The sequence below is a fragment of the Balaenoptera musculus genome, chromosome 18 (genome assembly GCF_009873245.2).
Source record: "Balaenoptera musculus isolate JJ_BM4_2016_0621 chromosome 18, mBalMus1.pri.v3, whole genome shotgun sequence".
NCBI classification, from domain to species: Eukaryota; Metazoa; Chordata; class Mammalia; order Artiodactyla; family Balaenopteridae; genus Balaenoptera; species Balaenoptera musculus.
The window spans coordinates 76,993,320-77,006,168 of NC_045802.1; the positions used below are offsets into that span (position 1 = coordinate 76,993,320).

The window sequence follows — 12,849 nt, forward strand, 5'->3', positions numbered from 1 at the left end:
TTGTGCCCTTAATGTCTACAAGAGGGAGGTACCGGAGGACGTGTATGTTGAACCAGCAATGTTCACCAATAAAAAGTAAAGGTCAACGTAAGAAATTACAACCAGTGCATATTTTTCTCAAACCGGAAGCACCCCTTATGTTATTTTATGTTGATTATTCACAGCTTAGAAGTATGGTATTTTCTAATACTATGAGCACAGAGTGAGAAAAATACAAGTTTTTATTTTCATACGGATGACCGTGTCAGCCATCGTTCTATTTAAGGGAGAAATCTAGGACTTCTTTGAAAATTGACATTTACAACCCTAGGACATCTTATGTGGATTCTTTGCTAATCCTAAGTGATTCAAGGGTCTTTTGATGCACATCCCTTAGGATAAATGTCGAAGAATCAGACGCTGTCTTGGAAGTTTAGCATTGGCTACATAAATTGGAGAAGATCTGACAACTTGTGCAGTCTGCTTCTAGAAAGTGGTGCCGCCATGGGAAAAGCTGGGAGAAGTTCGTTTCAATTAACACAGGTCACTCCCAGTGACCCCAGACCTGCTTGGGGGCTGGGCTTCGTCATCTCAGCCTGGAGCCCGCCTCTTGTGGTCTGTCCTCCTTTCCCCAAATCAAACCCTCAGCTTTCAGAGGACATGTCCCAGAAACGCTACCTAAATCAAATGCAGAATCAGAGCTTTCTTCATTGGAATCTACTTTCCAGTTTGCTCCGCTGGTTGGCGGAGCCTCTTTTAGCCTCCAGCCAAATTCGAAATAAGGGTACCACATTTTTGAGCTAGTTAAACCACGGAGCTATGATATAGCATCTAATAAAAGGAAAATTATTATCTTCTCTTAGGTTATTTACCCACAGAACAATTTTTAGAAGTGTTTTTCCCTCTGCACCAAGAAAGATGCTCCCTGGATGGGCAAGGCATGGGGATTCGCATTTTTGTTGGACATTTTCTTTGTTTTTTTCTTTATCATGACTTCTCCTCAACCATCCTCCTTCCTCTTTTCTCATTTATATTGGATTTGGGGCTGGCGGGGGTGGGGCGGGTGTCTGCACTGGGTTCCAGGCAGAGTGGAGGCAGGAAGTATTCCAGGAAGGCCGAGTAGATAAAGACCGTGCCCAGACTATGTCTGTTGCCTTCAAAGTTGTTCCCACTTTGATCACCACCACAGTCAGCGTTCCCAGCTTTGTGAACTTCCAACTTATTTAGAAATATGTTAAACAAGTGCGACTTCTAACTTAGCTCCCCAGGCACCGGGGAAGTTCTGGAAAGCAGAAGCCCATGACTTAACTTCAAAAGGAGAAAACTATTGCTGGATTCCAGCTGTTTCATTCCTATTTCAACTCACTTTTGCCCTGACCTGCTTTTACAGAACCTTCCAGAAATATCTTCTTAAATTACAAATGTTAAAGACCTACAACCAAAAAAGAATAATGCTAAAGATTTGACTTTCTTTCCATTTACGACAAAAGAAAAGGAAAAAGAAAAAAAGGAGTGAAAGAAATTGTAGAAACTGGTTAATGCTTAACAGAACTGAGAAGCACAAAGAAAATACTAGAACAAAGCCCAAAGCCTTAAAAGCTTTAGAAATAGAGCTGATTACATGCACAAAAAAATAACGTCTTTCAATATTTAAGATTATTACTATAATCTGCTATTCAATGGCTTCTTTTAAAACAACGTAGAAAGGTTAAGAAAATGGTGTTCTGTCTAACTGAAAGGTTTCATGTCCTTGTGATCGAGATATTTCATCTATAGATTTGAAAAAGTGTCTTTGCAATAGGTGTTGGTGATAGGAGTTTTCAAATTCTGTACCTGTAAGAAGAAGAAAGGAATCATTCAAATTCCTAGAGGAAAATCAGCCAGTGCTCCTTCACTGCCATAGACACCGTCAGCGCTGAACTTATTCACTGACAAGCTTTAGATTATCTGGTGTGAGACTGGATGATGGTGTAAAAAGACAACTCAACAGTGTGGCTGTTAAGAGGTGACTCTTGGTGGCACCAGAGACCCTGCGGGAAAGTGACCACCAGCACTCGGTCATGCCTGGAAACAGGTAAGCGGCAACTGAATTCTGACCAGGTGAGAAGAAAGGCAAGTTGGGGTGCAGGTTCTGGATGCAATGGTCCTACTCATCCTCAGGTCAATCAGTCAGGAGAGACACGGGGAGTAATTCTAACTGCTCGACAAAGTGATCCTTTACCAGCTCCCAAATAAAGCAGGAGTCCATGTGCAAATGCAACGATACGTGCCTTTGCTGGTTTGCTCGGTGGCAACTTCTAATATGTCTAGGAACTCAGACAGGTTTACTTACAGGCAATCCTTCCAGACCATCCCTGCCGGGTAAACCTCTGTCGCCCTTGGCCCCTGGCTGTCCTGGGAAACCTTTCGCAAGAGACAGAGGAAAGATTCAGCACATTGTTGATGAGACACTTTCAAAGAGCTGAAAACATTTTTACCTTTTCACGATTCAAAAGTGCAAAGATCTTCATACTAAGTGGATGATGTTTGAAGCATCTCGAGACAGTAATAACAAAAATGCCCAAGATGGGCTCAGAAGGGGGAAGAGGGACCCCCAAATGCACACGAGTAACACTGATGCGGAATGGCTACAAACCCCCGCCCGCAAGCCCAGGGGCCACTTAAACCAAAGCAGGCAGGTAACCTCCTCTGAGATAAGGAAATTTGCAGAGCTGTGTGAACCATATGCTGCTATCCTTTGACTAGGAAATCTTTCTGACGCTGAATTTGTAAGTCATCTTGATAATTTTCAACAAAATGGACAAATCCTAGAACTGTGGCTTCACGTTCTCATCTCGTGCTTTAGTGTTGATGGAGAAAATCAGGTCAGGGAGTAAGATATGCTTCACTGTGAAGGTTCCAACCCATCGAAGCAAATTCTGACCTGGTCCCTTTCACATTTGGGGCCTTACCTATTTCTCCGGGGGGTCCCTGTGGCCCTGGGGGCCCACGAAGTCCTGTTGAGTCACAGATGAGGCAACTATCTCCTTTTTGACCTAAAAAAGGAGACACGGGGTATTACATAGAACAGGTGAGCAGAATCCCCTGAAGCATAGGGACAGCACAGGAGAGGGAAGAGGAGGCCACCGTTTACCCAACAACCGCTCCAGATGCGTCCATCTGCCAGTGGCCGTGTGTCCCTGACACGGGGCCCACCCTCCGCCCTCTGCACACATCACAGGTAACCACGGGTGCCCTTCTAAGGAATCCCGTCCTTCTGCCCTGCCAAGGCACAGGCCCTGCCTCACTAAAAAGTGATCCAGAACTCCGTTTTCCCATCAGCCTGAGATGACTCGACTCTATCATTTTGTCTCTAATTCTAAAACTTCCCATCATCTTTCTCTTTGATTTTGTATTTTTTAGCCAACTGCACATATAACTCCTGGACTTTAAACCTATGTTCCAGGCTGACAAATGACAGATGGGAGTAAGAAGGCACAAAATCCAGGGCAAAGACCTGACCTGACATGGAGGACCCAAGAGGAGAGGGACCCCAGCACATGAAAATGGGAGGAAATGCCTTTCTTTGGAAACTCTAACCTCTTACATCTTGATTTTCAAACTAAGCTAAAAGGCCTTCGAGTGTCTTAGATGTGCGTGTGTCCTGAACCTTAAATGTCAGGTTTCTAGGCACAGATAAGGCCAACAGAGAGCAGAGCACACGTGGAGAAGCTGTCACTCAGGAGTCACAGAGGCTGGGCTGTGTGCCCCTCGTCCCCTCACCCTGACCGGCACCCCAGCCCCAGGCACACCCCACACCAGGCCCCAGTGTCAGGATCAAGGGCAGAACAGGAGCGCATCAGTGGGAGGGATGCACTGTTAGTTGCCTAGTAACCCAGCCAAGCCGCAGGTGCTATGGGATCCGTGGGTGTCTGTCCTGAGGCTGGAAGTGGACGGCGGGGAGACCTCGCACTGCAGTCTGGGCAGGCTGACGGCTCCACCGCAGGGGTGTGAAGGCACAGGAAGAAAGAGGCTCCTCTTAGGAGCCGGGGGACAGATGAACACACGTCTCAGTACAAAGAACCTTCCGACCATTGGCTCCGTCACAAAATGGAACAGCCCACCTCAGAAAGTGCTAAGCAACTGGTTACTAGGGAGATTCATGAAAAACAAATGACACGCCAGCTGGTGGCACAATCCTCCCCGCTTGAATTCTAAGATCGCTTTCATCTAAGGTTCTGCAACTTACACGGCTGTCAAAATTCTAAGACATTTTCCATGCATTTGAGCTTCAGACTTTTGAAGAGCAAAAACTCTATGCGATCCAAAGCCAGAAAAGGAACCCACAGGGATCAGTTTTGGGGGGCCGTCCTCTCTTTGTTCTACTCTCTGGGTATTAAGAGACATATACTGACTAGACACTGGAACATCCTTTGTTTACTCCACTCTAAGACGGGACTGTTTGTGCAGTGATAATCCATCGTTCTCAAGATTGTGAAGGATTATGATGAGTCCTGTGTTGGCATTGCAGATGACACTTGAAAAGTTTAAGATAAAACTCAGAGCCAAGGGTGGAGGTGGCTGATTCATCAGCGCAGATCTGCTCACACTGATTACAGAAACGGGGATTGAGGGGTGGTGAGCATTCTGTATACACACTTGTGATCCGGCTTCAAGGAAAGACGTGCATTCTCGGAGAATGCAATCTCTGACTCTGAACCGAAGGATCGCAGGAAGGTATCAATCTGAGAATTTAATCTGCTGACCTCACAGAGGGTAAAGAACAGGGAATCTGACTTCAGGGCCCGTCTCCCCGTTGTCTCCCAGGTGATAACTGTCTCTTCAACGCCCAACAATCTCAGCAGAGCTGTCAGGAGACACGTCTTAGGCATGGACTTTGAGGAGAGCTTCAAATAATGGAAGAAGATACCCATGTCCACCCAAAGCCAGTAAGTATGTAGAAATGTATCACACGCCCAAGCACAATCAACATTTTTTAAAAAAATTAAATCTCTTACCTTTTTCTCCAACTTCGCCTGTCAACCCCGGCTGCCCCGGACTTCCGGGAGGACCCTGGTCACCTGGTGGCCCGGGCTGGCATTCCACAATTCCATCTGCAATGGATGTTTAACAATTAGAGGATCACTCCCACCAAACAGAAGCTAGGTGTTTTCACCCTCTCTTGATTCAATCTATTACAAAACCAAACTTTATTTAGGTTATTTGGCAATAACCTTTGGCAAGGTTATTTAGGTTTATTAGAAATCCAGCTGTGGTCTGCTTTGAAACAATCCTAGTACGTTAACTTGTAAAACATGACCAGGGCACATAGCATCCATCCCTGCCCTGTCACAAGCTGTCGATGCTAAAATTTCTATTTTACAATTCTAACGCTTATTCCAGCACATTAGCCCTGTCCTGAACCTTATTTCATGTTATCTTGCAAGGTACACACCACCTCCCTTACGTCACAGGTTAAGAAACTGAGGCTCAAAAACTTAAATGATTTGTCCATGTCCTACATCTGTGAAGTCAACACAGAGACTTCAGCAACTTTATGCCTTTTTTTCCTCCTGAGCAAACTTACAGTGAAGTACTCATTATCTTAGAGACACAGACTGCCCGTGGGAAGACAACTCTAATTGTTTGTTCCTATTCAATTCTGAGCATTATTGATGTGAAGAAGCATGAAAATGAACTGCAGTGACGCAAACACCATCTGTTGTGGGTTCTAGTAAAAAAAAAAGTATTGTTTTCGAATACACACAGTGATAGAGTTTATATTTCCTTCTCCAGTATCTTTGAAGGAAAGTGACAGAGTGCGTGCTTGAACGTGAGGCTCTGCGGGCACCGGTCACAACCGTAGCCCAGACATTCACGGCTGCAGCTCCTACTCCCCCCCAGCTCACACATCAGCTCCATCGGGATGGACAGAGGGCAAGAAGCATCCCCAGCCTTTTGGGCTTTTCACAAGGGATGCTGGGGCAACGGTGGGTGTGCTCTCCCCAGACACAAAGGCCTAAGAAAGAGCCCAAACTTCTCTGTTTGATGACTTTGTTTAGAGCTCAGAGGAGAAAGTTTCAAGTGTGTAAGAAATGAAGTCCAGGGGTTTTTTGTTTGCTTGTGGCTGTTTTCCTGGGAGCTTCTCTGAATAAAGCACAGGCGAGGAGGAACCCTGGGGTGGCCGTATCTCTGCCCTGGGTCCTCTGGCTCCGGCCGGCTCCTTGGTGACCCCATCGGTCTTGAACAGAGTGGAGTCATTTTTATGCTTCAAAAAGCTTCTCTGAATTCCTTGCCTGGGAAGAACTCATTCCCAGCCCTGCAAGCCGAGGTGGCTGGACCCCCCGATGCTGGAAACACAGGTGCGTGAACGCTGACAGACGTAAAATTATTATTTTTCCAGAACACACCTCCCGCCAGCTTCCTCTCCATCAGAATCCCTACACAGCCCTGGTAGGAAGGCAAGTTACCGTCCTCATCAAAATGAATTTTAAATAATTTTAAGTCTAAAGCAAGAATACAGGGATGTGTCTGAGGGGTTCTGAAGGGCAAGTTCAGGTTCGACGTTTACACGGTCTGCTCAGGGAGGCTCGGCCGTCAAGGGCGGGGAGGGCTGCAGCCACACGGGACCAGAGCCCAGGAGCGGACAGGGCTGAAGGCGGCTCCACGCTCCCTGGTGAATGAGCAATCGAAGGGTCCCAAGGTGGCGATTCGTTAAGATGCAGCCCCTTTAACGTGCGCTGTAAATGTGTGTAAAAATCTCACTGATAAATGATCACTCAGCACGCTGTGATTGTGAATCACCTAATTTGCACAGACTGGAAAGGGCAACCCAGAAACCTGGAGGGTACCTATCCCAACGTAATCAGCCGACACATCCTACACAATTCACAGCAGGGAGAAGTTCAAGTCTTTCCGTGAGACTTGTTCACATTTCAGAACTGGCAAACTACGAATATGAAAAAAAGGTTCTAGATCTCCCCACGGTTGGCTCTCTCGCCAGGGTCTTTGCCAATCACTCTTTTTAAAGCTAGAACCCACGCACGGCCCAGACCTCTGTCTTCCCTTCCCGGCTTCCTTTCCTCCTGTATTTGTCACCTCCTGCTACCACATAATCTACTGATACTTATTTACTTGATTTCTGTCTCAGAATGCATGCCCCAGGAGGACAGGATTGTTTTGTGGGCTTTGTTACAGGTCTTAGGGCAGCGCCTGGCGTATCATAGGCACGCCAATGTTTGTTGAATGAGTAAGTGACCAAGGAATGAATGAATAAGGACCCAAAGGCCCTTCTGACGCCTGCAGCCTTCTCTTGGACACATAGAGAAAAAGTGACTTTGGATTGCATGCCTCGAAGACTTCGATATTTGATCTTCATTCTCCACGTTTCACATCATGAGGGGAGGAAGTCCCCGTAAGGTCACAGGGGATCCATCCCTCTGGCCCATGAACAACAGGTCCGAGGAAGTTCACGCCGCTCCATTCCCAGTGAAGCTTCACATCTGGAATCACTTGTCCCATCCACTCCATATCTGGCCTCCCTACGTAACTTCATCCGTGAGAAGTCCTTTCATGGAGGTGGGTCTACATTCCAGCAAATAAGCCACCCGGCACCTACGGCGTGGAGACCCCCTTCCCACAACCCACAGAGGACCCGTGCCTCAGACGCTCGGCTGAGCACACGCTGGAGGTCTGAGCTTACGCCCACTGGAACGATTAGTTTAAATCCCCTCAAAGTTTCTTTTATTTTGCATTGCGATTACTTTGGAGCCACAGAGCCCCCTTCACTGAATCAAGAGGTTCCTGTTCCGTGCTCAGCTTTGATGGTGGGCAGACGAGAAAAGTCCAGGTAAGCTACCATTCAGATTTGAAGTCACTTACAGACAAAGCAGCCCCTTCTCCGTGTGTGTGTGTGTGTGTGTGTGTTTGTGTGTGTGTGTCTTAGTACCAGCTTGTGTCTCTAGATGAACAGAATGCGTTCCTTTCCCAGTAAGAACCCTACAACTCAACTGGTTTGCTTTCTAACTTTAGATGCTGGTTAGGTTGGCCCCTATTCCTCTAAACCAGTTTCATTAGTTTATGTTCACTCTTCCTTTCTGCAGTGACTAACTCTGCAAAGACAACTAAGTGAGGTACGAACAATTCATAAGTCGCTGGGCACCCAGCCTCTGGCACTACACCTTCCCCAGCCCTGCCCCCCATCTGTCCTGGACAGGACACCACGCGAAATGGGCCCAGAGGGAACTCACTTGTGTGGCCTGGCTGCCCAGGGGGGCCGGGGGACCCAGGGGGGCCCGGTAGCCCATCCCTTCCACCTGGTCCGGGCAAGGACACGCCTGGCAAGCCCTGGTCACCTTTCTCTCCTCTTTCACCGGGGAAGCCGGGGGCACCAGTCAGCCCTGGTATCGGGAAGCCTGAAACCAGAACAGAACTCATGGACACAGCACAACACCAAGTGCCATGCCGACAGCCACACTGGTTATCGTCACTCTGTTCACGGGAAAATGACCATGGCTGAAAGGGGAACTGCTCTGGACAAGTGAGAAACTGTATTAGCTTCTCACCACGTAAATGCTGTTGGGCAAAGGCTCCCTACAAAGTCACTGCAAGGAAAAGGGGCTCATTGTGTAGACATTAACATCTGTGAATTTCCTTCAGTGCAAATAGTGTCCCCAACAGGTTAGAGAGAGTACTTTCCATTTCTGCTTAGAGAATAAAGAAAGGCGTAAGAAGTGTCCTTAAACAAAGCAGACGTGGTCAGGAGGCAAAGTGGGTGGGAAGTGCGTGGGAAGCAGCTAAAGCGCAGAGTCAGGACAAGGAAGACAGCCCCGGAAAGAGCGCGAAGTCAGGTGGAGATCAGAGCTGAGCACGGGAAGTCGAGTTAAGCCGCTGTGAGTTTGGCGGGGACAAGATCGTAGGGCCCTCTGACAGCCGAGAAGGGTTTTGACCTAGTGCTTGAGACACAACGGTCCAGTAGGCTGCAGGTGAAGTGACTTTGTGCTCTGGAGAGCAGAGAGCTGGCCTCTGGTCCCAGCATCCGGCCGACAGGTGCAGGGGCGTGAAAACAGACGGATGAGGTGACACGGGAAGAGTCAGGGCAGAAGGAGCTCCGAGGAAGGATGGACAGACCCCCAAACCCCAAATGTGAACTTGAGTCCCAGGTGAGAGCTTGTGAGTCGCTGAACCTGCGAGCACAGCACGTAAAAGAACTGGAGGCCATCCGCGGGGGCTCCAGCCCCATCCCTACCCCAGAACTGGTGTGGGAGAAGGAAAGGAAGGATGAAGGATGAAGGATGACCCTCAGAGAGGCAGGGAGGCGGGACCTGAGGCCGAGGGCCTCCGCAGTCAGCAGGGGGTAGGAGCAGACAAGGCCAGAGCAACTTCAAAGACAGTTTCTAAAAACGACGGCTTAAGACACTAACGGGGTCAGATAGGAGGTTTTAGAAAGTAGAACTGCAAATGCTGCCAGGAGACGTGAAGTAACATGTTCACAAGAACAGCTGGAAGGTCCAGCAAGCTTTACAACCAAGGAGAGGAAAGGGGTGGAAAAGAGAGAAAAGGGAGGATTTTAAGGGCAGATGCCAAAATTTTAGCAGAAAGAAGGCACGCAGGGCAGTGAAGGCGGCCTTGAGCCACCGCTGCTGCGAATCTTAGACGGTGGGGCTGGGTTGTCCAGGTGTTGTCTGTTCCAGCAAAAACAAAGGAAGGGGTTCTGGGGGGACTTAAGACTTAAGAACTGTCAGGAAGGGAAAAAAGAAACTGACAAAAAAGAATAAGAAATAAAAATTAAAAATAAAAACAGACAAAACCAAAACCTTCAGTAAGAGCTGTGAGCACTTCGTGTGGTGTCAATTCCAGGGCACCCGAGGGTTTCAAGCTGAGCACTTGTTACCTCTGCTCTAGGACCTGGGATTACACGCCTGCAGTGTGTACAGACAGGCATCTGTACATACAGAGAAGTGCAACTCCCAGCCTCTGATCACGCAATCCGTTAGAAATGCAAAACCAGCACAGAACAGCTGCAGACTTAGTAGAAGCTCAGTGACGCAGGAGTCCACCGAGAAGCAAGATGAGAGGTGATTAGATTAGTTAGAAGAGGTTTCAGCCTTGAGTCTGGTCTCAAGCCGAGAAACAAAGGCAATTCCAGACAGGGCAAGGGAGAGCAACGATGCTGGGTGCGGGTGGAGGTCTTCCGAAAGGCCGACGGTGCCCCCGGGAGCAGCCGGAAGGAGGCTGAAAGGCAGGGGGTTAGATCAGAGGCAGGGAGACAGGATAACTTGATGAGAGATGTAAGAAGTCCCACCTGTGAAATACATGTTTATAACTACATGTTAACCTGTCATTTACAAAATAAACGCCGTCCTAGGAGCACGCGTTGTTTTCAGAGCTAGAAAAATGTGTAACAAAATTGCTAGCCATTGTATGCAAGTATCTAACTAATGCAGAGGACAAACATGTTCAGAATAGAAACCGCGTAGAAGGTGTACAAATACTCTAAAAAAATAATTTACGGATGCTCACCTGGAGAGCCTGGCGGGCCTTGTATTCCTGGGAAACCTAAACGGAGGAAGAGAGAGTGGGACAAACTGAGCCTGGTTCACTTGTGGTTTATGTTGTGAATTTCTGTGCTCGTGGGTACCCACGGTCCCGGGGACAGGGAGCTCTGAACTTGGGGAGATGCCGCGCCCCTGACACTGCAGAGATGCAGGGAGACGGGCTCTTGGAAACCCAGTGGGACTGCAGAAGATCAACTTGAACAGCACTCGGTCACCACATGGTCCTGCATGGCGCTCAGGTGTTATCAAAATGTGCATGAGTGCAGGACAAAGATGGAAAAAAGAAAGGACGAGAGAGAAGAAGGGAGGAGGGAGAAGGAGGGAAAGAAAGAGGGAAGGACCTTACCTTTGGGGCCTGGCTCCCCTTTCAACCCTGGAGCCCCTGGGTACCCCCGCTCTCCTTTCTCTCCCAAGGGCCCGGTGCCGATAACCTGAATTACAGAAGAAAAGATCATCGCGTGGCATGGCAGGGGACTGTGCTGTATATTATAGCACAGGTGAAGAAATAAACACATTTTTTATTATTTCAAGACATGTGAAAGTAAAGAAGAAATAGTGGTGGAAGAGGAAGGGGAGGGGAGAGGGAGGGGAAGAGAGTGGGGAGGGGAGAGTATTGAAAACATAAAATGGATATGCGGTATTGCCCTCCTTGCAGAGAACTTTGCCAGGCAGCTCTGCTTCCTTTTGTAATAATCTGCTTGGCAGGAGCTTTACCAACGAAGTCAAGTTAGAAACATATTAATTCTGAGGTTTGGGTATGGAATTTCTCAAAGTCCATGCAAGCTGTAAGAAGAATAGTCTTCTTTAAAGAGTATTATCTGAAAAACTGCCTTAAATTTCCTCAGGCAATATGTAACAGGAACACTCAAATTTTTTTTTATTGGAAGAGGTTTTATGCTTCACTTTTTTAAATGGTCAAAAGTGGGGACTTCTTTAAGGTCCCCGTAATACGGGGCAAGAAGAAGCCACTGTGGCCTCATTAAAAAGGAGTGAACCAGTTCACCCCAATTCTGAGTTGCTGAAATTCGAAGACAAGGACCATATCAAATATTGCCTATTACCCTTAAGATGTAATTCTTCTGTAGCAATTACATGATGGGTATTATTAAGGTCTGCTGATGAGGTTAGGGTAAAAAAAGATTATTCAAAGGCAGCTGCTGGGTTAGAAATATGGGAAATGGAATCATCTATCGTATGACGTATGATGTGTTAAAAGCATAAGGAGGTCCCATAATACTTTGATCTGGTAATCCTATTTCTGGAAATGCAGCCTAAGGAAGGATTACTCAAATCCCTCACCTAACACACACAGACACACACAGGCACGTACAAACATTCACTACCTCGCTGTACCCATGCAAGAGGGCAGCAAACAAGAGAATGGTCATATTTCACTGTTTCCAAAAAGAATTGGGGCAAAATGGTTACAACAATTATCGCACAGCGCTCTGAAAATGACAATTTGAAGATAACTTGAAAACGTGAAGAATGTTCATTTTTAAAAAGAAAAAATGTTACGTACATTGGCTTGCAAGTATATAAAAATATGTATACGCACAAGGAGTCAAAAGTTATTTGCAAAAAATAAAAAGTGTTTTGCTAAGACAGTCAGATCATGGATGATCTGTTTCTCTGAGTAGCGTTTTCCTTAACAGACCATTATTTTTTTAAGTTTCAAAATGTGTTGCTAATACTCTCATCCATGTGCAACTCTTTTAATTTTAGTGGTCAAAGATATGCAGAAATTGTCCAAATACAATAACGAGTAAATACCAAACGCCACACGATACAAAATATAAATGATTGGTTCAAATTCTGTGCACCCCCTACATCAAAACGTAATTCTAGGAACACTGTGGAGCACGTGGTCTAAGTGACAGGCCAGCCCGTCTCTCTCTTTCCCTCTTTTCAAACGATCTCACAGGCAGCAAATGTCACTGTTACTCACAGTTCCAGGTGGGCCAGGAGGGCCTGCTTCACCTTTGTCTCCCTACAAAAGAAAAATAACTTTACTTGTATTTTTTAATTATGAAGGTTGCCTTGCCAACAGCAGGGTTGAACTTTTTTTTTCCTAGAAAAATAGATTGTGCCCACTGTACACTAACATGATTGTCCTCTCCTTAGAATCTCTCACTGTGATTAGTCTAAAGTGCTCTGCAACTATTACAACCAAAATCCATACATCTCCCCTTGCTTTGCATGTGTGACATCCGAAAATTGAGATTTCTACAAAACATAAATGGAAGGCTAATTATTCACATTACAAAAGAGCTCATGCTTCTCAGAGAACCTCAACAGAATCATTTGCAAGTTGAATTCGTATATGGTGGTTGTC

The 12,849-nt window shown here is 46.8% G+C and overlaps 1 protein-coding gene across 1 annotated transcript in view; it reads right to left on the bottom strand.

Annotated features, from left to right (window-relative positions):
- The window catches only part of COL4A1 (collagen type IV alpha 1 chain), a 147,828-nt gene that overhangs the window by 32,723 nt on the left and 102,256 nt on the right, over positions 1-12,849 (bottom strand). The window contains 7 exon segments of the mRNA XM_036831174.1: positions 2,312-2,382; positions 2,931-3,014; positions 4,977-5,072; positions 8,208-8,372; positions 10,480-10,515; positions 10,861-10,945; positions 12,463-12,504. Coding sequence (XP_036687069.1) covers positions 2,312-2,382; positions 2,931-3,014; positions 4,977-5,072; positions 8,208-8,372; positions 10,480-10,515; positions 10,861-10,945; positions 12,463-12,504 — 579 coding nt within the window.